The sequence below is a fragment of the Echiichthys vipera genome, assembly GCF_963691815.1.
Source record: "Echiichthys vipera genome assembly, chromosome: 10".
NCBI lineage: Eukaryota > Metazoa > Chordata > Actinopteri > Perciformes > Trachinidae > Echiichthys > Echiichthys vipera.
This window is the reverse complement of record NC_139835.1, coordinates 1,912,601-1,939,737: the sequence shown is the minus strand read 5'-3', so window position 1 is coordinate 1,939,737 and position 27,137 is coordinate 1,912,601. Positions and strand designations below refer to the sequence as shown.

The 27,137-nt window shown below is 39.7% G+C and overlaps 1 protein-coding gene and 1 long non-coding RNA gene across 2 annotated transcripts in view; one reads left to right on the top strand and one right to left on the bottom strand.

Moving 5' to 3' along the window:
• Nucleotides 1–27,137, bottom strand: part of LOC310952836 — a 333,477-nt gene that overhangs the window by 66,831 nt on the left and 239,509 nt on the right. The window lies entirely within an intron of this gene.
• LOC310952934 (DELTA-sagatoxin-Srs1a-like) lies at nt 670–5,561 on the top strand (the record flags this gene model as incomplete). The annotated part of the gene is made up of 2 exons (XM_083921779.1): nt 670–737; nt 5,135–5,561. The coding sequence occupies 2 exons, from the start codon at nt 670–672 to the stop codon at nt 5,559–5,561; spliced, it is 495 nt and encodes a 164-aa protein (XP_083777905.1).

Sequence of the window (27,137 nt, the reverse complement as noted above, 5' to 3'; positions counted from 1 at the left end):
CATGTTCCTATTACACTTCTGTCCTTACTACAAGCCTGACACGGAAGTTGGAACATACAAGTGAATGCAAATTAAAACATCACTGACGATCTGGGCCGACAGACCAACCACTGTCAGCAGAGTCACTAACATGGAGGATTATTTACATCTAGGGAGGGAACGTCTCCACAGACACAGATATTAGAATACTCAGCAAAAAGGCAACAAGTGCTTTCATTAGTGGGTCACATGATCAATCACCATTGATTTAACTCACTCTGTGATAGATAGGAACTTAATAAGACAATTAAATTGATGGAATTCTTATGGAGTACAACTTTAAGTGCATGTAAACTCACTGTAAATGTGACCCTGAGAGCTCAATGCACTGCAAACTAATAAAACATTTTCTGCAATTTGACAACACATAGCTGCAAATACAGAAAACAACCACATACAGAAGACATTTAGATTTGCTTGTGTTTTGTCTTTTTGCATGTGTTAAGACTTTCAGCTGTCACCAAATCACACACTAAAACACCAACAACTCTTACAAACACTAATATCAGTCAGCAAAACAGAGATGACTGAGTCTGACAAACTGTAAGTGCGTATTAACTAATGTGACGCTGTCTTGTCTCTAGTTCACAGCCAGCCTCTTCTCCTGCCAACGTTACCCACCTCATCACAATGCCTCATCGCTCCTGCTCTGTGGAGATTAACAACAACTCAGGCTGCTACACTCTCGCCAACCCAAGGTTATGCATTGCATTTGTACATGTCTTTTTCAGAATGTAGTGTGCATTTTAACACTAGGAATGCCACGGCTCTCAATATAGTATTGAACTGTACGGTACGCCAACCATGGTTTAATATGCACTTGTGAATTGAGTTTTTTTCGGTTTTGCAATGTTTCCATGCTTCATATTTCTCTCTGAATTGGCTCTGTTGTAGCTTTAGAGGAGCACTTAAATGCATCATGTGTTCACATGCCGCGGATGGGGAAACACCTCCCTGCAGGGTAAATATGTGATCACTATGAGCAAGTTGGAGTAAATATAACACAGGAGTCAGAATCCACACAACACTTCAACATGGCGGGCGGAGAAGCAGGAGTTTAAAGAAGCACCATCTTTTTATACATCTGTGGTGTGGGGACATTTTGGTTTTGGTGTTGAATACAGTGACGAGGGAATGACAAGAGTCAGCAGAACAATTACTGTCTGCAAGCATTGCTTCACATGTGTCACCTATGCAAATGGTAACACTTCCAATATGAGCACACATTTCAGCGGCGCCCCCACCCAGCATCACTGTCTGGAAGCAGGACTGAGCAGGTAACACCATCAGTTAAAAAAAACTTGTCTCTTAATGATGCCTTCCAACAAGCCTATTCTACTAGTTCAGAAAAACACAAGAAAATAAAAAGGGCAGTGGGGACGGTTATTACAAAAGATTTGCAGCCCTTTTCGGTAGTCAGAGATGCTGACTTTTGTCACCTAATGAAAATGATCGCTCCACGTTACACTGTGCCATCATGCACATTTTTTAGCACTAATGTAATTCCCAACCTCTTTTAAATACTTTTATTTATTTAATTATACAATATACTTGAATGTGTCTGAATGTAAAAATATAATTAAAAAAATAGCTTATAAAAACAAAGAAATTTTTTTGGAATTAATTAATATAAATTATTTTTCTCATTACCCAAAAAAAGTGTACCGAAACGGAACCGAAACCGTAACCCAAGAACTGAGGTACATATTGAACTGTGGGCAACTATAGTGATGCATCCCTAGTAAACACACAGCCCCCACATCCACCCTGCACACTGCAAAGACTATAATACACAACAGTAACAAGAAAGTGGAAGCGTGAGTTTTGGCAATACTGTAGGCTGCTGTGTGTAAACCACAATATTTTACTGAACTCCTATCAATAATTTCATTAAACACTGATGTATTTGTCAGTTTTTAGTTTAAAGCTGCATTGTTGTCCCAGATAATTCAAATCCATCAATACAGCCCAAAAAGTTTGCCTGAAATGCATTTACAAACTATACAGCATACTTAGAGCAAGGGCATGCAGACATAGTATCAATGTTGTATTTACAATTCAATTCAATTCAATTCAATTTTATTTATAGTGCCAAATCATAACAAAAGTAATGTCAGGACACTTTACAAACTAGGTAAAGAACACACTCTATGACTTATTTATGATTTACATAGACCCAACAATTCCCCCGTAGAGTACGGAGGCAACAAAAAACCTTCCCTATTACAGGCAGCAAAGGACAGACCCAGCTCTGTGGAGGACGGCCATCTGTCTTGACCGGTTGGGGAGGAAGAAAAGGAGAGAGAAAAGACGGACAGCTGGACAGAGAGAGACAAAGACAGACACAAAGACAGAGACAGACACACTTCCAGTAACTATAATAATATCTATAGTAATGACAATATGACTTATATGTTATGGCGGTTAATACAGCAGAATAGTAGAAACAAGCACAGCTAAGGTTATAAATTATAATAGTAGCAGGAAGCGTCATGCAGGACCACGGCAGCAGGCACCACCACGATCAGCAAAGACCTGCGAGACGACAAAGCACAAACAACTCCGGGGAAGAAGTTGAATTAGTAACATGCATTGATGAGACATGAATGATACAGACAGAGAGGAGAGAAGCTCAGAGTATCCGTAAAAGTATTATTCCCCGGCAGACTAGGCCTATAGCAGCATAATTAAGCAGAACAAAATCAGCTTAAAAATAACAACATTGCTAAGGGCTCGTAAGCCCTAGCTGTAAGCTTTATCAAAAAGGAAAGTTTTAAGTTTACTCTTAAATATGGGGAGTGTCTGCCTCCTGAATAACACTTGGGAGTTGGTTTCACAGGAGAGGAGCTTGGTAGCTGAAGGCTTTGCCTCCCATTCTACTTTTGGAGATTCTAGTAACGACAAGTAGCCCTGCATTCTCAGAGCGCAGCGATCTAGTCGGGTAATACGGCACTATGAGCTCTTTAAGATAGGTAAGGAGAAGGATTTAAAATTCTATTCTAGATTTTACAGGTAGCCAGTGCAAAGAAGCTAATACAGGAGAAATATGTTCTCTTCGATTTGTTTTAGTTAGTACACGAACTGCAGCATTTTCGACCAACTTAACAGACTTATTGGAGCAGCCTGATAATATTGAGTTGCAGTAGTCCAGCCTAGACGTAACAAATGCATGGACTAGGTTTACTGCATCTTTCTGAGAAACAATGTTCCTAATTTTCGCAATATTACGCAGGTGAAAACATGCAGTCCTTGTCGTTAGTTTTATGTGAGAATCGAAGGACATATCCGATCAAAAATAACACCCAGATTCCTTACTGTGGTGCTGGAGGACAACACAACATCATCCAGAGTAACAATGTCTTTAGCTATTGAGTTTCGGAGGCCTTTGGGGCCAAGCCCAATAACTTCAGTTTTATCTGAGTTTAACATTAGAAAATTGCAGGTCATCCAGCTTTTTATTTCCTTAATGCACATCGGAAGTTTATCTAACTGATTGGTTTCTTCTGGTTTGATCAACAAATATAATTGTGTATCATCAACAATGAAAGTTTATGGAGTGCTTCCTTATAATATTTCCTAAGGTAAGCATATATAAGGTGAAAAGAACCGGTCCAAGGACAGAACCCTGAGGGGCTCCGTGACCAACTTTAGTGTACATGGAGGATTTGTCATTAACATGTACAAACTGAGATCTATCTGATAAATATGACTTAAACCAGCTCAGTGCGGTTCTTTTAATGCCAATTAGATGCTCCAGTCTCTGTAGCAGGATGTGAAGGTCAATAGTGTCGAAGGCAGCACTAAGATCTAGTAAAACAAGTACAGAGACAAGTCCTTTGTCTGAAGTTATTAGAAGGTTGTTAGTAATTTTTACCAGGGTTGTCTCAGTGCTATGATTCATTCTAAATCCTGACTGGAAGTCCTCAAATAACTCATTATTATGTAAAAAGTCCCACTGCTTATTGGCGACTAATTTCTCGAAGATCTTAGAGAGAAAAGGAAGATTAGATATAGGTCTATAGTTGGCTAGTACCTCAGGATCAAGACTGGGCTTTTTTGGGCTACTTTAAAAGACTGTGGTACATAACCTGCTGATAAAGACCTGTTAATCATATCTAATACAGGAGTGCTAACTAAAGGTAACACTTCTTTAAGTAACCTAGTTGGAATAGAGTCTAGGAGACAGGTAGAGGGCTTTGATGCTGAAATAGTAGATGTTAATTTGCTAAGGTCGACTGTAGAAAAGCAATCCAAGAACATATCAGGTCGTACAGTTGGTTCCTGGGTTTGAAGAAAAATTGGTGCCAAGTGAGTTGATTTAGTCTTATATAGTTATAATTTTGTCATTAAAGAAGGTCATGAAGTAGTTACAACTGAGGGTTATAGGAATACATGGCTCAATAGAGCTGTGGCTCTCTGTCAGCCTGGCTACAGTGCTGAAAAGAAATCTAGGATTGTTCTTATTCTCCTCTATTGAAGATGAGTAATAGGCTGATCTGGCATTACGGAGGGCCTTCCTATATGTTTTTAGACTTTCATGCCAAACTTACCAGCGGTAGATGACACATGCTTACCTGTGTGGTCTGAGTCTGTTTTCCTGGTTTGGGCCCTTTGGTTCCATTGAATGAACTCTTAATGCTTCAGCATACATATTTTAAATGTGCTTCCAGTTTTGTCAGGAGTTTGGGTTGGACACTTTCCTTTGACAACATAACAGTGACCATACAGTATGTACAAAGCCAGATCCATAAAAAAATGTTTTACCCAGTTTGGTGTTGGAGAATTGACCTCTAGCCCATCTAACACCTTTGGAATGAAACAGTGACTGCACGTGGCCAACTTCATGAAGGCTCTTGTAACTGGATGGAATATTAATAGTATATAATTATCACATCACATATGAGTCGAATGCTCACCTTTCCACATATTTTGGTCATGTAGTTTATTTTCTAATGTGATATTACTGAAGAATTGTTATGAATTGTTAGCATTCATGAACTTGTAGGAATACACAAAAACCCACATGTGAATGTATGATTTGGAAAGAAGATCTCTCTAAGAACGTGTCTGATATGTTGTGTCTCTCTGTGTTCAGGGTGTTCACTGAGAGCGGCTGCTGTGAGGTCCCTCTGCCCCCCATGGTGGGTCCCTGCTCCCCTGCCGGCGCATTGTTCAACAAGACCACGGGCAGTGCGACTGGTGCTGTCGGCGTATTCACCTACGACCTTTTAAACAGCGACCTGAACGACTACAGCCACATCATAGCTGTAATGTTCTCGGTGCCCTACGACCGAAACCTCTACTCCAACTGGTTTGCTGTTGGGATCTTTGACAGAGGAGACAACTGCGACTACAATCTTTATGATATAATGTATAATGGAAGTGAAAATAACTTTGTAAGAACAAAGGCTGATGGCTCCTGCATCTCCTATGAGGGGGATTATGTTATTGTCAGTGCCTCCATGTCAGATGCAGGTGAAGCAGTTGTGAGGGTGGATATCAATGATACTGGCATGTATTAAGTAAAAAGAGGGAAGATCCTGCTGTTGTTATATCAACCACATGAAACGATCTTTTCAATAAAATATTTCAATAAGTGTGAGCTCAATTAATTTAGGTTGGTAACACAATTCTACACTAAATATTGGGTACATTAAACAAACTGATGCCTAATTCTAAATGAAAAAAATATATTACAGCGGCCTTTCGGGTTCAAAGGAGGAAGGAAACAGCTCTCTTACCAAAACCAAAGCTGCAAGCAAAAGCTTAAATATATAAAGCTAGCTTTGCTTGATAATAATCTTTTTTTTCCAATTCAATTCAGCTTTATTGGCATGAATGTCACAAAGATTATGTTTCCAAAGCATAAAAATGTACACATTTCTATATTATTACATTTCGTAGGTATAATAAATAACGAAAACTAAATAAAGAAAATTTAAGAAATATTAAAAATAAATAATAAAAAAGGAATGTGTGTGTGTGCGCACAAGCAGTTATATTGCCAAGGCAAAGCATCAAAATACAATAAAATAAGTCCAAATATTCAGACATTATTGTTATATACATCCTGTACATTTCACTGTGTGTGTGTGTGTGTGTATGTGTGTCTCAGGTTGTGGCATGTTAATATATACTGGTCAGCTAAATGTGCCCCTTCTCCGAGGAGTATTTTTAGTTCAAAGAGAATCAATTTAATTCAATTTTGTTTATAGTGCCAAATCATAACAAAAGTTATCGCAGGACACTTTACAGATAAGGTATAGACCACACTCTATGACTTACATAGACCCAACAGTTCCTCCGTAGAGTACGGTGGCAACGAAAACCTTCCCTTTAACAGGCAGGAACGTCGGACAGACCCAGCTCTATGGAGGACGGACATCTGTCTGCACTGGTTGGGGCAACACAGTCTCACTCCCAACGCGTCAAAAACTGACGATTGGTCAGGGGCCTTTGGCGTTAGTTACTGACTAAAAAGGTCTCCTTAGACGTACAAACCCGACGCAGAGGGCTTTCAACTCATTCCAATGTAAGCCCGTCCGCGGCGATATTTGAAGCTCAGGGCTCTCCTTAAACGTCCATATTTGAAGCTCAGGGCTCTCCTTAAACGTCCATATTTGAAGCTCAGGGCTCTCCTTAAATGAGTTGAAAGCCCCCTGCGTCGGGTTTGAACGTAGGCAGGACGTATGCCTCTTTTCGCATGTGTCCATGGTGCATTGTGGGTCTATTTGATTACATCTTTTTACATCGCTTGACACACGGACTATTAAAGGTAAGTAGCTAGTAATAAATAGTGCTTAAAACGATTTGAGAACGATCAAATGTGTAAATCATTGCATTCTATGTCCTTTCGCCATCTATTAATGTAATAGAAACTAGATTATTATCGGCTGTATAATGTTTTAAGAGCTCAGTTAACATTCATTTAACAAGGCAATAAAGCTAGTCAGCTAGCGCGGACAACCGCTAATGTGATATTAAACTTTGATGATGATTTGTATAAATATCCGTTTTCACAATAGCTAATATTAATTGAAAGAGATCGCTCATCGTTATTGTTTTAGGTGTCTAACGTTATAAGCGTTTACATGCTCCCAATTAGTCTTACGTTACATGAAATGGTAAGCTAAAATGATATGTATTTTAGATTTAATCTTTTCTTTTAATCAGGCTGTCTAGTTGAGATTAAAATATATTTTTAGACACCCTAGATTACGTAAAGACACGTACAGGTGCAAAGTCAGGAATACATAAGACATGGTAGAGGACAGACAAAACAGGTGTACCGTCAAATATGTGACCCATTTACTATGTTTGTGACTATTTGTGCATGTTTTAAGGAAGAATGCATTTGTTAATATACCACCTAACGTATTTTGTTTTCAATAGACCTTTTCAACGGAATTCCATTGCTAGGCAACAGCCTTGTTCCTTGTTCACTTCCTGACAGCTGGTGTCATTCACATACACTGCAACAGGAAATAAACTAGGACTGTTTTGGAATGTTTAAGTTTACATCTTTGAAAAGGTCTATAGGTATTTCTGAATTCATAACAAGCATTTATTGTTACCTTCTAAAGCCCTCAAGAAACTATCACATATACAGTTTTTATAAATTGACTTGGAAAAAAAACTGATTTGGGGACACAGGTCCTGAGTAGTATTATGCTGTAGCAGTTTTCTTTGAAGGCCAACATGTAAGAGCACTGTGTTTTATTGTGTTATAACAACATGGTACTGACATGTTCTTGTACAGCAAACTGTTTAGTGCTCTAATCAAGTGTCACACACTTATTGTTCCTTATATCTTTCTTTCTTTTTTAAGGACCGTGCCGGTGTTGGTGCAGTGGCTGCCTTGCTCTGGATGGTGTGTATGTTTTCTTAAGTTTATTTTACTGTAGATGAGGAAAATTCACTAATAAAAATAGAAAAATGTCTTCAACTTTAACTGCAGTTTAATAAGGGACAGCAGAGTCTGAGGGTCAAGCAAGTCACATAGCAGTCAAATGTTTTGGGCAGTATTGTGCATTGGACTTAAAATAAATTCACAGTATATAACATAATCAAGAAACCCCTTGTGCAATATCACTATAATGTGAAATGATTCAAAATTGTATCACCTTATAAAAGTGAACACCACAATTTTTGGCCTGGTGTCTAATGCAATCTAAGAAAAAAACATTCCTCATAAAACGGCACAAAACTGCAAGATTTAACTTGGCCAAAAACATGAAGAAAAAAAGATTCATACTGGCAATACATTCTTTGGTCAAATTAAACCTAAATTTACAATTTTTTTTCCCCCATACAAATTTCCCATTAACACAGACGTCGACTCTGTGCTGTTCTGTGACTACCTCCAATGCCAGGTCAGAGGTGTAACAGTTCTGTTGCCCCCATTCCTTCTCCATACCTTACTTGTGTTACTTCATATACACTTGATTTCTATGATCGTTCAGAACCTTTCAAGAGCGAATTGTAGTAGTTGCAGTTTCCCCCCAAAAAAAACATTTTGTGTTATTTTTACTGTTGGCAAATTTAGTGTTCAGTCACCATCTTAAAAACATGAGAAATAGAATGATTTACTGAAAAAAGGTGGATGTAAAACAATTATTTTTTGGCTTATTCCCTCACCATTTCTTAAAGCAGAAATATTTTTCCATCCCCTGGGTTTCTTTCTATGTATTATGTATTTGTACGCTGAAGACAATACCCAGACAAGAGGAAGAGTAAATCCTGTTCACACAGCTAAAAATAAACTTTTATCAATCACCATGATCTACAGGCACCTTATCGATTCATCTGAAATGCTCATTCTTGGCCGGTGTAATAACACCCATAAGGATAAGGTAAGAAGATGCCAGAGAGGGATAACGTTTTAATCGTAGAATCACTTAGCTTAGACTCATAATTGTTGTCCTTTACTAAGTAAATAATTGGGCTTTTGTTTTTGAATACATTTATGACTTGACATGGGTTTTAAATCATCCTGCAGTCCCATTGGAGAACCGAGGACCCGCCTCCCGGAAGTATTTTCTTCAACAAATCTCTTGATAAAGAGTCCTTGATAACTTCACAATACGATGGGTTAATGCAATGGCCATCGATTATAATTAATTCTTTCGGATCTGAGAAATATAGTTTTATTTTGTCAGTTTTGGATAACGGAAGGCTACGTTTTTACCACCAGCCACCGTTGCGCTTGTTTGGCTTGTGTTGCAGGCGGAAGTGGTGTGTTCGAATACTATTTTGAGCTGTCCGCCGTGGATGGGCTCCATTCCAACTCATATTGCCGCCGGTCAGCGTGGTGTGGTCGAATACTATTTTGAGCTGTCCTCCGTGGATGGGCTGCATTCCAACTCAAATTGCCGCCGGTCAGCGTCCCTAGCTATGTTGATGAGACATTTTATAGCCAGTGATTGTAAAATATGGAGTGGCTCATTAATATAATTTAATACTATATTTTTAAGAATATATGGCTGATTATATTTAAAATAAAATCGTATTTCGTATGTGTCTTCCTCAATTAATATTGAACCACATACGAATCAGAATGGGTTTTTATTATCATATTGTCATATTAAAAGGAAAAAGACCAAAAAATAAATAAAAGGTAAATACTAAATAATAGATAACAGGCTATAGACATTTGAATGTAATTCCCGTGCTAGGCAACAGCCTTGGTCCTTGTTAACTTCCCATCAGCTGATGTAATTCACATTCACTACAACAAATAATAATTGCAATAAGCTTGGACACATTTAGAATGTTTATATTTACAACTTTGACATTTCCAATGACCGTTCCTGTTGCCCAGCAATGGAATCCCATTAAAAAGGTCGATATCAGAGGTCCCAAATTTCAGTTCTGGAGAGCCACTGTCCTGCATGTTTAAGTTTCTCTCTGCTCCAACACACCTGATTCTAATGATGTGCTCGTTATCAAGCAGCTGAAGCTTGTCACAGGTTTGAAAATCATATAATCTATATATGTAATAATATGTTGCTGAGGATATTTGATCTACATCATCAAATAAAGCACTGTGTGTGTGTGTGTGTGTGTGTGTGCGTGCGTGCGTGTGTGCGCGCGCGTGCGGCATTTGTGCGTCATACATATAACATCATTCTTAATGCTTGCATTGGCTAATAATAACATATACACAGTGAGTATTGTGATATATGAAGCTGACTCATGTCAGTCAACAAAGAACATAGAATGAAAGAAACAGACAAACAAACAAACTTTTATGTGTAGAGCCTTCAAAGTGCTGTCTGGATGTAGGGTTTGGATGACCTGAGTCCATGACATGAAAAAATTAAAACTTTGCTGTAGAGCTAAACCAAATACATCATTGGAAAGGTCTCGACCTGGGGAGTAATAATATGTTAGTATTAATATTATACATGGCTCCTGTTGAAATAATGAACTTTGAACCTTGACCTCAGGGCCTGTTTGGGGGCTTATAATTCCGCAATAAAAAGAAATACAGAAATGGGACCAACTGTTATAGAGAGCTCTTGACCCCAGCTATAACATGAGTACAATCAACAATTTTGGGTTTTGTCAACTATGGGTCAAATTAATTTTCACCTATGAAATAATTTGATTTAAAAAATCTGATTACATCAATGTGTTAACTATGCCCTTAAACTCCTCAATGTATTCTCATTTCAACATTTACAACTTCCAATTCTATGAAAAATACAACCTTAATTAAAGAACTACAACTCCAATGAGCCGCGCAATAACGCTAAGTACTACTATCTGCCATAGTTGTAGTTCTTCTGTAGTTCTTCCGGTTTGCAAATAAATGGGTTCGCAAAATATATATATATATATATATATATATATCAAATATCTAGAAAAGCTGGATTAGTAATTAGATTACATAAAGATGATCTATGTCAACAAAAAGTAAAGATGTATTCTTGAAATAGGTATGCAGTTTTCTGGTTTGCAAAAAGGGTAGTAAATAATGTGCCGTATACTTTAAATATTGAATATAGCCTAACTCCCGTTTTCTCTTCATATATATGGTCTTTATGTTAAGAAACAGTTCAGATGCTAGGTGTTTGAACAATATTTATTAGTTTTAAGTAAATTAGGGTTTGCATGCAGCGGACTGGCTCCGTCTCTATAGCCACTTCCGGCTTCCGCAGCGTGCGTGGCAACCACCATAGCAACAATGGAAAACGATGCATCTGTGCATTCCAACTATTTGTTCGCTTTGTAATAACTCATAAATAATATATCATAAACATTCACTAGACAAAGCTGTAGATTAGACATTTATTTGTGAGGCTTAATTCTTCATGTCTACGTTGTTATTACATACAAAATACAATATTTTTAAAGATTATCTCCAGACATGTTAGATGTATGAAAATACCTCGTTTGTAATAACAGTAATGTTTGAATGAGCCACCGGTATACTGGATGAACCAGAACACCATGGCACAACAATTTGTGACACGAATAATGTTACATTATATTCTATGTACTCACATTAGAATATGCCACTCTCATGCAAAATAAAACCCATCCCACTGTGATATACTGTAAAACTTACAGAATCTTTAAAATATTTAAACAAATAATTGGTCATCCTGTCCAGCACGAGGCACTATATAAATGCAGCCATTTGATCAGATTTAAAATTTAGAATCTAAATAACCTTAAACAAAGCCACTTTAAACCGAAAAAAAAGCCACTTTAAAATTCTTGTGCAATAATAACATGCTCCACCCAACATATACATATTTTAGTATAGTTTCTGTTCTCCACCCATCTGTTTATACCGTTCCCCATCTGTTTATACTGTTCCCCATCTGTTTATACCGTTCACATTATTATATTGTTTATACAATATTGTGTGTTTATTGCTTATATTATACTTTGCTTATTGTTTTATTATATATTATTTTCTAAAAATGTACCAAGGGAGAGTAGCACTCCAATTTCGTTGTATGCAAATGCAATGACAATAAAGGCTATTCTATTCTATTCTATTCTATTTACTGAACTTCCACGAGTAACAAGAACAGCACTCTGCCCAAAACTGAGCACAACTTTCGTCACCTTTTATGTAAACTTTATACAACAGTTAGTTTCCAGCTTACACAAAGTATCAAGCTATTGCACAGTCAAATGGTTATGTGTTGCTTAACCACAGTCCAGTTCCAGTCTGGTGCTTTGTAGAAAGGATGTATAAAAGCAATATCACACGAGAGGGAGTGAGGTTGTTCTGAACATCATCACAGCTGTGAATATGTAAAAGGCACACGGCCTGCGGCCTTATGTCCACAACTGAATCACAGCCTCAAAGGCTTTACATTTCTTCCTCTGAAATATCTGGAGTGCTGTTGTCCTCCAGGTCCGGAGATGGTCCCGAGTTTCTCTTTCACACATGCAGCACACACTTAGATGTGTTCACACTTAGTTTGGTTTAGGCAAGGGGAGCGTGCAGCTGTATTCACACATGTGCACACTCTGGAATTACCCAGTCTTTGCACTATTAAGCTGGGAGGGTAAACTCCATTTAATGCCCGGTCCGACTGAATCCGATATTTGTGTACACACACAGCGGTACCAGGAAATGTTCAGATAGTTTCAGGTTTGCAGTGCATGTGTGACAGGGGCTTAAGATGTAGGACAACTATCTATTGGAATTTAATACACCAAAAGTATTTCATAGTATCAGACAAAAGATGTTATTTTAAAAAAGGGGACAATATCAGTGAGTGTATCTCTAATCATGATTGAAAAACCTAAATGACAACATGCAAAACATTCAAGCACAAATTGATGAGGATATTCTCAAAGGTATGTCCTCAAAAGAGACTATGTGCCTCATGAAACAATTATTTCCTTGTTATAACAAAGGCTATTTTATGGTGAAAGAATGCAATACGTATATAAGAATGCTAATTGGATAGAAAGGAGTGAGTCAGTGGACCATAAGCCCATTGTTCTGCTCATTTTTTGTAGCCTGTGCAGCACAAAAACACAGTGATCCAGCAAGCCAGCAGCCAACCAGCATATGGCTCTGCCATGCCTCCACACCACACCAGTCACAGGACATGAGCTGAACAAAGTTGTCACTCCTTTAACCTGTGATGCCAGTATTCAAGCCCACTGAAAGTAACCATGAAATGACAAATGTTAACCTGCAGTAAAGACTTCTTACTTTGAAAAATCTTTTTGCCAGGGTCTTCCTGTTGTTCCATCCCATGGCAAGCACAGTTATCATCTCTGCTCTGCCTGTAAAAAAAAATATCCACACACACAAAACCCCCCAGAAAATATCAAAATTCAGAAAAATTTTACAATCTGGTACCGTGTCAAGCCTACCCTTTTCTGACTACACACCAACCAGCATCAGCTGTTTTACATTGCTGACAGCAATGTGGAATTACAGTCTCTACCCCCAATTTCGAATTCAAGAGCTCTGGCATTGCAGCTCTGAATTTTTTTTCGGACATTAACTGTTTTCATGTCCATGCTGACATTGTGGGTGTCTCCTCCACTTTAGTCTCTGAAGATGTTGATCTAAAATAATAAAACACAAAAATTGATGTAAAGGACAGTGTATTTAAAGACAGAAAAGTAATTTCCAAAATGGCTTCGTTACTGCATGTGCATAAAAAAATCACGGCCACTACTTAAATCAGTTGCCTAAATTTCACATTTTTAAATGGAAACATAAAGGTTGTCTTTAAGCTATTTAAGCTATCAGATGTCAATATGCGTACCAAGACTTAGGACATCTTGAGGAATGTCATCTGTCAGCAACTCCTCCACTTCTGGGGGCTTCCTAGCGCCACACGGTTTAACTATAAACGCAAACCATAATGTAGGAAACATTACTGCTGACCAACTAGTTATTAACAGTAGAACTGTATTATATTTTACTGACCAGATCGATTCTTCCTAAAGTGTTGAGCTATAATGTTCCCATTCTTGTCCCTCTTCCTCAAGGTAACTCTGGAAACTTTAGTCCCTTTCTGTTTTCTTTTCGGAGGCTAAAAGTAAAAATGATAAATTTGCCTATACTCAGGCACACACATCCTTTTCAGTTATGTGTAGAAGTATACATTTCAGCAGTGACGTGCGGTCAGGGGGGGCAGTTGAGGCTGTGCCTCCCCTGTCATCATGAGAGGAAAAAGAAACGAAATAATAAAATAACACAAGTATTAATATTTGTCCTCTGGACTATGATTTTGGTGTGGTTCTTAATGTATTTTGACCGTTTTTATAGTAAAAATCGCGAAAATTCTGTATTTCCTATTTAAATAAACGGAGTCTCTTCGGAGACGAGAGGTGAGGCACGGACAGCCGTGCCTCCCTCCAGATTGCGCAATCACTCACAAACTGGATTGAGCGCGTGCCCTCTGCGCGTGCTTGTTCCCATTTCTGTTTATGTTTTCAATATGATGGTTGAGGACACTTTTATGAAATAAAAGCATACGTCCTCTTTTCCATGGTGTTCAGTAATGTATTTTACGTATGTGTGTAATATTTACATCTTATTGATGTGACATAAATCCACAGGGGAAATGCCTGGCTTGAGGCAGGCAGTACCTCTGCCTCAAGGCAGGCAGCGATAGTGAGCAGCCTGATAGCCTGCAGCCAGATCACGGTGAACTCTGACCTGTGTGCAAAAAGTAAACACAAGAAGTGTACTGTGCGACGCTGTAGAGCTTAGAGACAAGCTGTCATTTCTCGCCCTGAAAATGGAGGATTTGATTTCTAAACTAAGACATTTTTCAAAGCTGGACTTTCAGTCAGTAAAGGAAAGATATACTGCAATATACAGTCATTTACAGTAAAGGTAAGATATACTGCAATATACAGTCATTTACAGTAAAGGTAAGATATACTGCAATATATAGTCATTTACATTAAAGGTCAGATATACTGCAATATACAGTTGCACTGGTGTTTTAAAATGGTTTTCAGCATCCTATTCTCTCCTCCTATCCTATTGGCATCCTACTGTATGTTTGTAAATCTGACTTGTGAGTCAGTACCTCCCCAACCCCAACCCTCACTGCACGTCACTGCATTTTTGCTTCCAACTCTGCTATCAGGGCTTTTCCTGCCTCCAACCATTCATGCAAAACTTGGGATGGCCCAGATGCCATTTTAGATAGAGAGAGAGAGAGAGAGAGAGAGAGAGAGAGAGAGAGAGAGAGAGAGAGAGAGAGAGAGAGAGAGAGAGAGAGAGAAGAAACTAACAAACAGAAGACCAAACAAAGGCTAAAGTCAAAGTAAAGACAAAGAGACAAAATGACAAAGCAATAGCTCAGAAAATAAAATTAGTGTAACAGGGAGAAGGATTAAGAAAATGGCTCTTAAAAGAACCGTTGGATTTGTGATAGATGAAGAGAGTTTTTTTGATGTACAAAGACCTGGAAAATAAAAAAAAATGAAGCAGGATTAGTTGCACTTCCATAAATGTTACTTATTGCCACTAAAAATAAAAATTTAGCAAAATGTAGAGTAAATTATCAAAAGAATAAAAAGAGAAATAAAACGTGTGACTACAAAAGTTATGAGTACACTAACACTAATTAAAACTAATAGGTAAGTATCAAAATGCGCTCTCTAAGTTCTTACAGTGCATTTTCACCTGTTTATTACCAAAATAAATAGTTAACAGATGTCCTAATACTGACGGAAATACACAAAATCACATAAGGTAGCATTTTTTTGTCAAGATAGCATAAATAAAAAACGTGTTAGCATGTGCGCTAACCTTATTGATAGTTAACATACGACCTCCGTGGCATTCCCAACTGAGTTGTAACTTAAACGTCAAACTGAACTAACTTAGATACACATGATTTGCAGACAATCACCGTGATAGCTCACGCACAAAACACAACATAACCACATAAATTGAGTACACAAACGTGACGGACTTACCAATGCTACGACGTCCAGTGAAACGTGAATGCCACGCCTCCTTCTGGCACATCACATTTTGATTGGTGCCAAAGGTTAAAGGGTAGACGATGACGACATACCCAACACACCGTTTATTGTAGTTATGTACACGACCGCTAAACTCGAAACGTGCCTATGGGTCGTAATAAGCTCCTTGATCAAACAACCTATGTGGTCGTTTTTGGGTGGAGGACAGGCTGCTTACATTGGAATGAGTAGAAAGTCCCCTGCGTCGGGTTTGTACGTTTAAGGAGCGCTCCTAGGAGCGCTCCGAGGAGCGCCCCGAAGAGCGCCCCGAAGAGCGCCCCGAAGAGCGCCCCGAAGAGCGCCCCGAAGAGCGCCCCGAGGAGCGTTCCTCGAGCTTCAAATTTCGCCGCGGACGGGCTTAAATTGGAATGAGTTAAAAGCCCCCTGCGTCGGGTTTATACGTTTAAGGGGCGTCCTGAGCTTCAAATATGGACTTTTAAGGATAGCCCTGAGCTTCAAATATCACCGCGGACGGATTTACATTGGAATGAGTTGAAAGCCCCCTGCGTCGGGTTTGTACGTTTAAGGAGCGCCGTGAGGAGAGCCCTGAGCTTCAAATATTGCCGCGGATGGGCTTACATTGGAATGAGTTGAAAGCCCTCTGCGTCGGGTTAGTACGTTTAAGGAGACCTTTTTAGTCAGTAACTAACGCCAAAGGCCCCTGACCAATCGTCAGTTTTTGACGCGTTGGGTGTGAGACTGTGTTGGTTGGGGAGGAAGAAAAGGAGAGAGAAAAGACGGACAGATGGACAGAGAGAGACAAAGACAGATAGATGTACAGAGAGAGACAAAGACAGACAGAGAGACAGACAGACTTCCAGAGAGGCAAGCAACCACAAAATAACAGTTACTATAGTGATAGCTAAAGCAATGTGAATATGACAGATAATAAATGTACATATAAATGCAATAAATGTACAGAAATGAAAATTTACAGTAGTAATATATATACAGTGCCCTCCATAATTATTGGCACCCCTGATTAAGATGTGTTCTTTAGCTTCTAATAAATTCTTTTTTTTTTCTAAATAATATAGCACCACGATGAAAAAAGAGTAAAATCCAACCTTTGATTCAAGTGCATTTATTCAGAAGGAAAAAAAACCCACATTAAGAAAATAATTATTTTACATCAAATCAGAGGTGCCACAATTATTAGCACCCCTGATGTTAATACTTTGTACAACCCCCTTTTGCCAACCATACAGCACATAATCTTCTCCTATAATGTTTCACAAGATTGGAGAAAACAGAAAGAGGGATCTTTGACCATTCCTCTTTGCACAATCTCTCTAAATCATCCAGCGACCTGGGTCCTCTCCTCTGCACTCTCCTCTTCAGCTCACCCCACAGGTTTTCAATGGGGTTGAGGTCTGGAGGCTGAGATGGCCATGGGAGGAGCCTGATTCAGTGTCTGGTGAACCATCTCTGTGTAGATTTGGCCATCTGTTTAGGGTCATTATCTTGCTGAAAGACCCAGTGACGACCCATCTTCAGCTTTCAGGCAGAGGCCACCAGATTTTGATTTAAAATGTCTTGGTATTTCAAAGCATTCATGATGCCATGCACCCTAACAAGGTTCCCAGGGCCTTTGGAGTAGAAACAGGCCCACAGCATCACCGATCCTCCCCCATACTTCACAGTGGGTATGAGGTGCTTTTCTGCATACTCTCTTCTATCTTCTATCTACTATCTTTTTTGTTACGCCAGACCCACTTAGAGTGTTTGTTGCCAAAAAGCTCTATCTTTGTCTCATCTGACCAAAGCACACGGTCCCAGTTGAAGGGTTAGTACCGCTTAGTGAACTCCTGATGTTTGCGCTTATGATTTTGGGTGAGAAAAGGTTTTTTCCGTGCATGCCTCCCAAACAACTTGTTGGCATGTAGATAGCGCCTGATGGTTGTTTTGGAGACTTTGTGACCCCAAGATGCAACCATTTGATGCAATTCTGTAACAGTGAGCTTTGGAGATTTTTTTATTTCTCTTACCATCCTCCTCACTGTGCGTGGTGGCAAAATAAACTTGCGTACTCTTCCAGGCTGGTTTACCACTGTTCCAGTTGTTTTGAACTTCTTAACGATTCCTCTGACCGCAGAAATGGGCAGATGTAGGCGAGTGGCTATTTTCTTGTAGCCATTGCCTGACTTGTGAAGGTCGACACACATCTGCCTTACTTGAACGGTTTGTTCCTTTGTCTTTCCCATGTTGAAGAGAAATGGCCTCTGTGTCACATCATATTTATACCCCAGGGAAACAGGATGTTAAGAATTACTAATTAAATGTTCCTACATACTCTGATCAACGTTGTAAACTACTGTAGAAATGACAGAAATACTTTAATTACATTTATTTCCTAGGAATTGTTAGGGGTGCCAATAATTGTGGAACAGGTGATTTTATGAAGAATAATTATTTCTTAGTCAGGGATTTATTTTTTCCCACCTTAAAATTCATTTGAGTTGAAGGTTACATTTTTCTACAATTTTTAGTGTGAGAGTATGCTACTACAATAAAAATTTAATTTATTTTAAGGCTTTTAACACATCTTAACCAGGGGTGCCAATAATTATGGAAGGCGCTGTATACAGTACAAGATCAAAGATTTTCTGTGGTTGAGTCTGAATTACAGAGAGGAGGTGACAGGCTCTCCTCTCACAGGTAGTTTCACCCACCTCAGATCCACTACGAGCTCCTTTGTTTTAGTCACGTCAAGCTGCAGATGTTTCAGCTCACTCAGAGTGGAAAAGTTGCCCTAAACAGTCCTGTATTCACTTTCATCCCCCTTTCCAATGCAGCCAACTATTACTGAGTCGTCAGAAAACTTCTGAAGGTGGCAGGAGTCAGTGCAATAGTTGAAGTCTGAGGTGAAGTGGGTGAAGAGAAAGGGAGTGTTGCTGACCACCCTGTCAGACACACAACATACTGTGGTCTGCACTGGGACGTGGCGTCTTTGGCACAGGCACGGGGCAGGATGTCTTCCACAGCACAGGAACCCTCTGGAGGTGCAGCTCAGGCTGAAGACTTGACTCCGTACTCCACACAGCTGGGGGGCACAGGCTTTAAGTACCCTGGGAAATACACCATTGGGGCCTGTAGCTTTGTGGAGTCTCTTCAGCTGTATTCTCACCAGGTCAGGCGTGAAGGACACTGTAGAGGTGTCCGTTTTGGGAGGGGCTGAGGTCATCAGGTTGTGGAGGACATGATGTTGAGCAGGGGAAGGGGTGTAATAGGTAGGTGAGGTGGTGAGGGGCAGACAAGGGGTCTGTAAGGAGGAGGAGTAGGGGGAGGTAAAGTGGCATTAGTTGAAGGGCAGCCAGCAGCAGAGTCATGTGGGGGATGGGCCGCAGTATCAAACCTATTGAAAAATATGTTCAGTTCATTGGCATGGTCCACACGGTCCTCCAACTTCGTGCTACCAGTTTGTTCTCCAGCTTTTTCCTATAATTGTCTTTAGCCTCCTTGATTTTAAGTTTGAGAACCCCTTTCACTCTTCTCAACTCATCACGGTTACCATCCCTGAATGCTCTCTTCTATTGATTCAGGATGACCTTAATGTCCTTGGTGATCCAGGGTTTGTTGTTGGCGTAGCAGGTTACAGTCTGAGCTGGGACATTGCAGTCCACACAAGAATTTATGTAGTCTGTGATGCACCATCGATGTCCACTCCGTGCGGCTCACAAAGTGCAGGCCAGTCAGTCACTTCAAAGCAGCCCTGCAGTGTCTCATAAGCCTCCTCAGACCACCTCCTCACAGTCCTTGTGGTCAAAGGCTTCCTCTTCATCAGAGGCACATAGCAGGGTTTGATGTGAACCAGGTTATGATCTGACCTGCCCAGAGGGGGGAGAGAAGAGGAGATGTATGCATCATTAATTACCTTTCTGGTAGGAAAGCTCACATGCTGTTGTAAGGTTGGCGGAACTCTATCCAAAGTGACGTGGTTAAAGTCTCAGGACATCATGATGAGGGCACTGTGGTGTTGAGTCTGGAGTCTGGAGATGGTGGTGTGTATGATGCTGCAGGTAGATGTCGGGTTTGTAGACGGGGGATGTACAGAACAATAGTGATAACATGCAGGATCTCTCTAGGCAGATGGTATGGACGGAGTCCAACAGCCAGCAGTTCAACATCTGGGCTACAGAGCTGTTCTTTAATGGTGGTATGACTAGGATTACACCATCTGGTGTTTACTAGAACGGCAAGCCCCCCTCCCTTCCGCTTAATGCTCTCGGTGCAGTCCTGGTCAGTCCGAATGGTGTGGAAGCCATCCACGGAGACGTTCTGGTCGATGATGTCCCTGTGCAGCCATGTCTCTGTGAAATACATCAGACTGCACTCATGTTACACCACGTGGCTCCGCGTTAGCGCCGTCAGTTTATCCATTTTGTTGTAGAGAGACCGTACATTACCCATAACAACAGAGGGGAGACACAGCTTATATCTTGTCCTCTCCATAAGCCCGTCCCGTCTCGACCCTTCTCTATTGCCCCGAAGTTGCTTCCCACCTCTGCCTCCTCAGTGTGTTTTTCTCCAGAGTTTGGGTGGAATATCCGCTGGTCTGGCCGCTATGCCAGCCAGCATTAGGGGATCAGCTGTTTTTCGGAGTAAACAAAGACAGTGGCCCTCATTTATCAGTCTTGCGTGAGAACGGGCGAAGAATTGGTCGTAGGACAGGACACACGTGTGATTTATGAAACATTTGTATCTGATCAATCTCAGCGTACGAATGAGCGGGCCTTGATAAATGGGTGAATTCGATCGTCATTAATATGTTACGCCCTTAAATATTCCTGGTTCGGAGGCCTCCCCCTCTGAGGTCAAACATGGAGACAAGGAAGACTGGGAAGAAAAGAAACTTTTCCGACAGAGATCGGCATCCTGACATCCAATATGGAGCAAAATAAAGATGTGCTTTTTGGCAGTCTTAAGAGTGGCATAAAAGGGGCCCATAAAAACGCTGTATGGAAAAGAATAACGGAGGCAGTCAACCTGAAGCAGCGCTCCACTGTGACCCGTGTGTGTGTGTGCGCACTGCTGAACCTGCGCTCCTGCTCTGTAGCGGGGTTTGCCAGCGGGGTTATTAGGTATTCCGTTAGAGGATAACCTCTGTCACCTAGAAGAACCATACCAAAATGTTAATCATCTGATACCTTGTTTGATTTAATGTAATTTATCGAGGGTAGCCACTAACCGAGGAGATGAATTTGGCTCTGCAGTGCGCATTCTTGCAGCCGCACGCCAACACATTCATTCATTCATTTATTCATCTTCAATCGCTTGTCCCTGTCGGGTCGCGGAGGGCAGGAGCCGAGCTGTTATGATATAAAAGAATCGTGTGTGTCCCCGTGGCCAGCACGTTTAAAAGCGACAGCTTGGCATAACAAATCACCTGTACATTTATCGAGTGGTAGTTTTTGCGATTGATGAATGCGTAATCATTCATGGATGGTGCCTTCAGACGCACATGAGTACAATAAATCGCTCCAACCACAATTTTTATTTTTTTAATTCGTTTTAAGAATCCGTTTTGATCTGTTCTTAATATGTGACTGCTTATGCTTAATGACAGCTTAACGACAGCCAGATTTTGCTGTGCTGCACCGCAAATGCACAGGCTCAAATTTGCATGCACGATCTCAGACCTGACGCGAGATTTGATTGTAGCTCCCGCTCACGTCCAAACTGATAAATGCCGAAGTTTGCCAGGAAATGGTCGTACGCAGGTTTTTCTGCCGTACGTTCGTTTGATAAATGAGGGCCACTGTGTCCCCATTGATAAAAACTGCATGAAAAGAAACACGGAAACTAGCGAAAGTAACCTCATTGCAGAGAGCAGAGCTTAACGGACGTTAGGGTGAAGAAACAGAACTAACAAAAGAGAGTAAAAGTTAAGAAAGTTTTAAAATAGCAAATTCAAAGACCGGAGCAGTAACAGACAGCATGCAACTTCCGCTCATGCGCACTAAAGAGTGTAGCAGCTGAGGTGAAGCGTGCGTGCGAGAAATAAATGTGAGCCTACATAGCTCACCATGTCAGGCAGGGCTCTGTGGTCCTTAGTACATACAGAATTTTTGGAGTGCTTGTGCTGCATTTTGCTGAACTTTTACTTCCCTTTATATCATGCATCAGGCATTTCATTCAGCACGGCCTTCTCACCCTGCTCCTTATTCAAACTCAACAGCCAAATTGGTGTTTACACTACCATTCGTTTGGAGGAGCAGCTGCCCCCTCAATGAGACCACCTGTCTCCCCAAAAGTAAAGGCACAAAATGTTTTATACCGTATTTTTCGGATTAAACGTTGCGTCTCACCAGCCGAAAATGCATAATAAAGAAGGAAAAAAATATATATAAGTCGCACTAGAGTATAAGTCGCATTTTTTGGGGAAATTTATTTGATAAAACCCAACACCAAGAATAGACATTTCATCTTGAAAGGCAATTTAAAATAAAAATAGAATAGAGAACAACAGGCTGAATAAGTGTACGTTATTTGACGCATAAACAACGAACTGAGAACGTGCCTGGTATGTTAACGTAACATATTACGGTAAGAGTCATTCAAATAACTATAACATATAGAACATGCTATACGTTTAGCAAACAATCTGTCACTCCTAATCACTAAATCCAATGAACTCTTCTTCCTCTGTGTCACTTCTGAACAACTCCGCCAACTCCAAGTAGCAGGTAGCATCTTTTTTTTCACAATGCACTTCTGCCATGACCCGCCCCCGCCGAATCTTGATTGGTTGCATGTGTGTGTGACGACTGCTGATATACGCCTAGTCTCTTACGTGACTGAGATAAATAATAGCCCGGCCTATTATTTGATATTTTACGGTAATGTGTTAATAATTTCACACATAAGTCGCTCCAGAGTATAAGCCGCACCCCTGGCTAAACTATGAAAAAAAACTGCGACTTATAATCCAAAAAATACGGTATGTGAATCGGTGAATGTGTTTATTTCAGCAGAGCATGAACATCTTTTATGCTGTCCTGGCTCTGCTCTGCTCACCTCTTCTTACCAACAGCATGGCTTAGCCATGCTTCATACACACACACACACACACACACACACACTCACACACACACATACACACACACACAATTTAACCGCTTGTATGTAACTTACTTATCATTCACAAACATTAAATTGACTTTGCATGAAAGGTACGTCCCGCGATCCCTGGTCTTAAAGTAGTTTGAACTTCTTCCAATATCTATGAAGGGTAACATGACAGATGCTTTCTTGCCACTGCCCTGACAAATGTTCCATTTTGAACTTCTCTGCTGCTCTTTTCAGTACCTTTGCATTCACTTCATGATTAGTTTTCCTCAACCGTGTTCTAGGCATTCTGTAGAATAATTAAAATAACAAAAAGATCTACTTTTTATGTAAGGGGATGGTTGTAACACTTAAAATAAAAAATAAAAACTGTGTTACCTTGCTGTAAACACTGGGCTCAGCTGGCTTTTCTGATTTCTCTCTGCTTTAAAACAGCTTTATCATGGGCCCATCACTAAACTAAGAGAAAACAGATGGTCGGCATTACAATTTCAGATTAATTAAGATTTCAGAAATCACTCAGAAACCCGCTGCGTGACCGCACAGCCCTAGACTCACATGCACCCATCGCTGTCCTGTGTCAGGCTTTCGCCACCCAGGATAGGAGGGTTTATAATTTCCACACCTTCATTGCAGTTAAAAGCAATAGTCCAAGAATGTACCGGGAAATGTAGTTTGCAGTTTGCCTTTATTGATAGCCTACATTAAGCAAAATATATATATAAATATTTTTTTAATTAAAGAACGAATATCTGAATACAAAAAAATCACAATCAAAAATAATATTCAAGTATTCAGATATTCAGTTACAGTAATAAATCTAACATGAGTATCTTTTTTCAAGTTTATAAATCACAATGTAATTGGAAATAAGTCTTTCTATGTGGTGATATTACTGTTGTAGGAGAGTAAGCTTACCTTTATTATGGCTAGAATATATTGGTCGCTGAACTAATTATGAATTAACTGACTTGTTAAAATTTAGGATTTATTTGACCTCGAAGTAGGGCACCACACCAAAATAAGACAGGATGTTTATTAAACTTTGGTGAAGGTTTAATACCTGTTAGTAATTTAAAGTAATTGATTGTATACATTTTATCAGTCTCGTCTTGAACGCGTTAGTTCGTGCCACAGCCTTTAACTACCTAGCAAGGAGAATACAGTATAGTGCAACACTGAATAGAGAAGTGAAAAAGGGTTAAATGTGGATATAAAAAGTTTAAGACCAGAGTGATTCAGACCTACAGGGCTGGCATATAATATTACTGGCTCTAGTTAGCCCGTCAACAGAACTCAGATCAGAATTTAACTGTCAACAACGTTTCAACCAGGAGCTGTATTAAAAGGCCAACCTTACTTTGCCGTTGATATTACAGTCGCCCCAGCGTCTTACAGTACCAATGCAGGTTCCGTGGATCCGCGTCCCAGTGTTTGGCGGACCTGAGTTCTGGTCTGTAGACTGGGTCAGCTGCGCAGTTGGATCGGCGGGGCTTGTCTGCTCCCGTCCCGGCTTGGATTCAGCTCTTGGTGGTGGCTTGCCTCTGGAGGTTGTTTTTCGGTTGACAAAAATTCTGACCGGTTCTGAACTAGAGTTTGATGCAATTTGTCGGCCGGACAAAAGTGAAAAGACAGCACGAGGGGTTTTACTATACTTATAAAAGATGAAAACGTGGCGTAGAAAACTTATAAAGTTGCGCGATAATAATAGATGAAAACAAAAATATTTTAACAAGAAAACAAAATATAAAGTAACGTCTCTTGCTAACTTTGGGTTAACAAAGTTGAACAAAAGAAACAAAGAAATGGTGCGAAGAGAGCAGAAGAGAGAAGCAGTCCCTTCCTTATCTACGGAAGAAAAGGGGGAGTGAGATGGGGGCTCTTTCTGACCCAGCCCTCTGGTTCTGAGCGAATTAACTGCTTTATATGCTGGAATTCTAACAGGGAAGATTAACTCTCTGGTTGATTTTCCGTTATTAATCTTCTTGATATCCAATTTAACTAAAAATCTTTAGGCAGACAGTTTTAACAGATACAGATACTGAGTGACGGGCCTATTATTAAAACACAAAATATTTCAGGAATTTAGACAGAGACTTTGCACTTCTGAAACCACATAAACATAATCACAACAAGATACAAATAATGCATATACTGTTACACATTTGCAAGAATGTCTTTGAACAGCCAGTCGCAATGAAACACCGAACTTTAAGTGTTTTTCAAACTTTCAAACAAAATCCTGTCATTTAGTCCTTCAGTGAAAGTCCCTCTGTCTCCAAAACAGAGACCGATCCTCCAGTTCGAATTGTGGTCAGATTTGACGTTGATTTAGGATAAAAGGGTCCTTCATCCTGAAGCTCTGGGTTTAAATTACCCTAGGAGGGTTTGAGGTTGTAAAACACACCTTATCTCATATTGAAACAAGTATAAAAACATCTTATCTCCCGCTCCCTTCCTTTGACGTTGAGCAGAAAATCAGACACAGGGGACTTACATGGAGCACTTCCTATCAGGTCCTACACTGTTGTGAAATGTTTGTTTTGACACTTAAATATGCAATTCATGTTGTTGAGATTAAATACAGTCTAAAGGAAACGGTTGTCATTCAAAGGTTTTCCACTGAAATTACATTAATTACTCATTAATTTGATTTACAGAAAATGTGAGCTTTAATTTGAAATTTAAAAATTTCAAATATTTTACATTTATTCTGCATTTCCTGTGCAATATGGCATATCATTTCATCCCACAAGTGATTGGATTCATGTGTGGTGCCTTCTTTTGCACCATTGAGCTCCTGAAGCTTCATTAATACAAATCATTTATATCAACTTAATTCAATATATTGTAATTGTTCACAGAAATAATATATTCCCTTTATCTTGATGACTTGTGCAATTAACCCATAACCAAATAAAGTAATGACATTCTCTTTTCCTAAAAAAAAACAAAATTTCTTCTGATAATAATACACACTTTGCATATTTTAATACCACATTCCGCTCTCTCCAAGGCTGCTAGCTAATTACAGAGTTTTCAGCCATCTGTTCTCTAGCTCGACGCACACCTTACAGCTCAGAGCTCTTAGAAAAATCAGGTACAAACAATACAAAATAATAAGGTAACTCACAATGTACAGGATTCAAACAAAAGTATGAATAACTAATGTGTTTTGCAAGTTTTAATAATTCCTCCTATGATGCGTGAGAACATTTTGAAGAGAGAGTAACATGAAGTTCAGCATCACAAAAACATCAGAAGAAGAAAACAGTGCTCTTTAAAATAAAAGCTGAACAGACCACTAGGTGACACTGTAGGACTACAATGACCTGTTAGCACATGAAAACAATATTATATGAGAATATGAATATAATTTATCAGACATTCACACTCACACCAAATCCTAGCACAATGAATCAACAGATACACAAAGGGTAAATGAAATGTACAGGATTTCTTGACTCTCGCATCATACACAATAAAACAGTGTGTGCAGTGTTGTCTCAAGATTCAAGAAAACTTTATTTATCCCCGAGGGGCAATTCAGTTCACAAAGAGGGTATGAAAGAGGGGAGGAGAAGAGGATTAAAAAAGCAGCCCCCACACTGTTAGGAAAAAAACCTCAGTACATAAGCACATATGAGCACACTTTTCAACAAAAAAATCAAACCATCAAGCCGAACTGGGCACTGTGCAAAGGTAGCATTCAGCACATTTCTAACAAATCCAGACACTGCCTGCGTGACTGTCAGAGGGGGCATTGAAGACAAATTCACACTGCTTCTCAGTTAGAAAGATTTCCAGTAGCTTAGTGTCAGATTGTTTGCTTCCTTGAGCTCATTTCTGGCTCCAACAAAATAAGAGCATTGGTCACAGCTTACTTGTTGAACAGCTCCCCATTCATTCAATGAGTTGATGAATGAGTCTTGAAGCATTTGTGGAAAAAATAAGGCTTTATCATTGTAAAAAGTGTGTGTGCAACAAGAAAAATAATATGTATATATGTATATCGATATGAACAGCTCTAGAGTACAGACACGTGTGAAAAT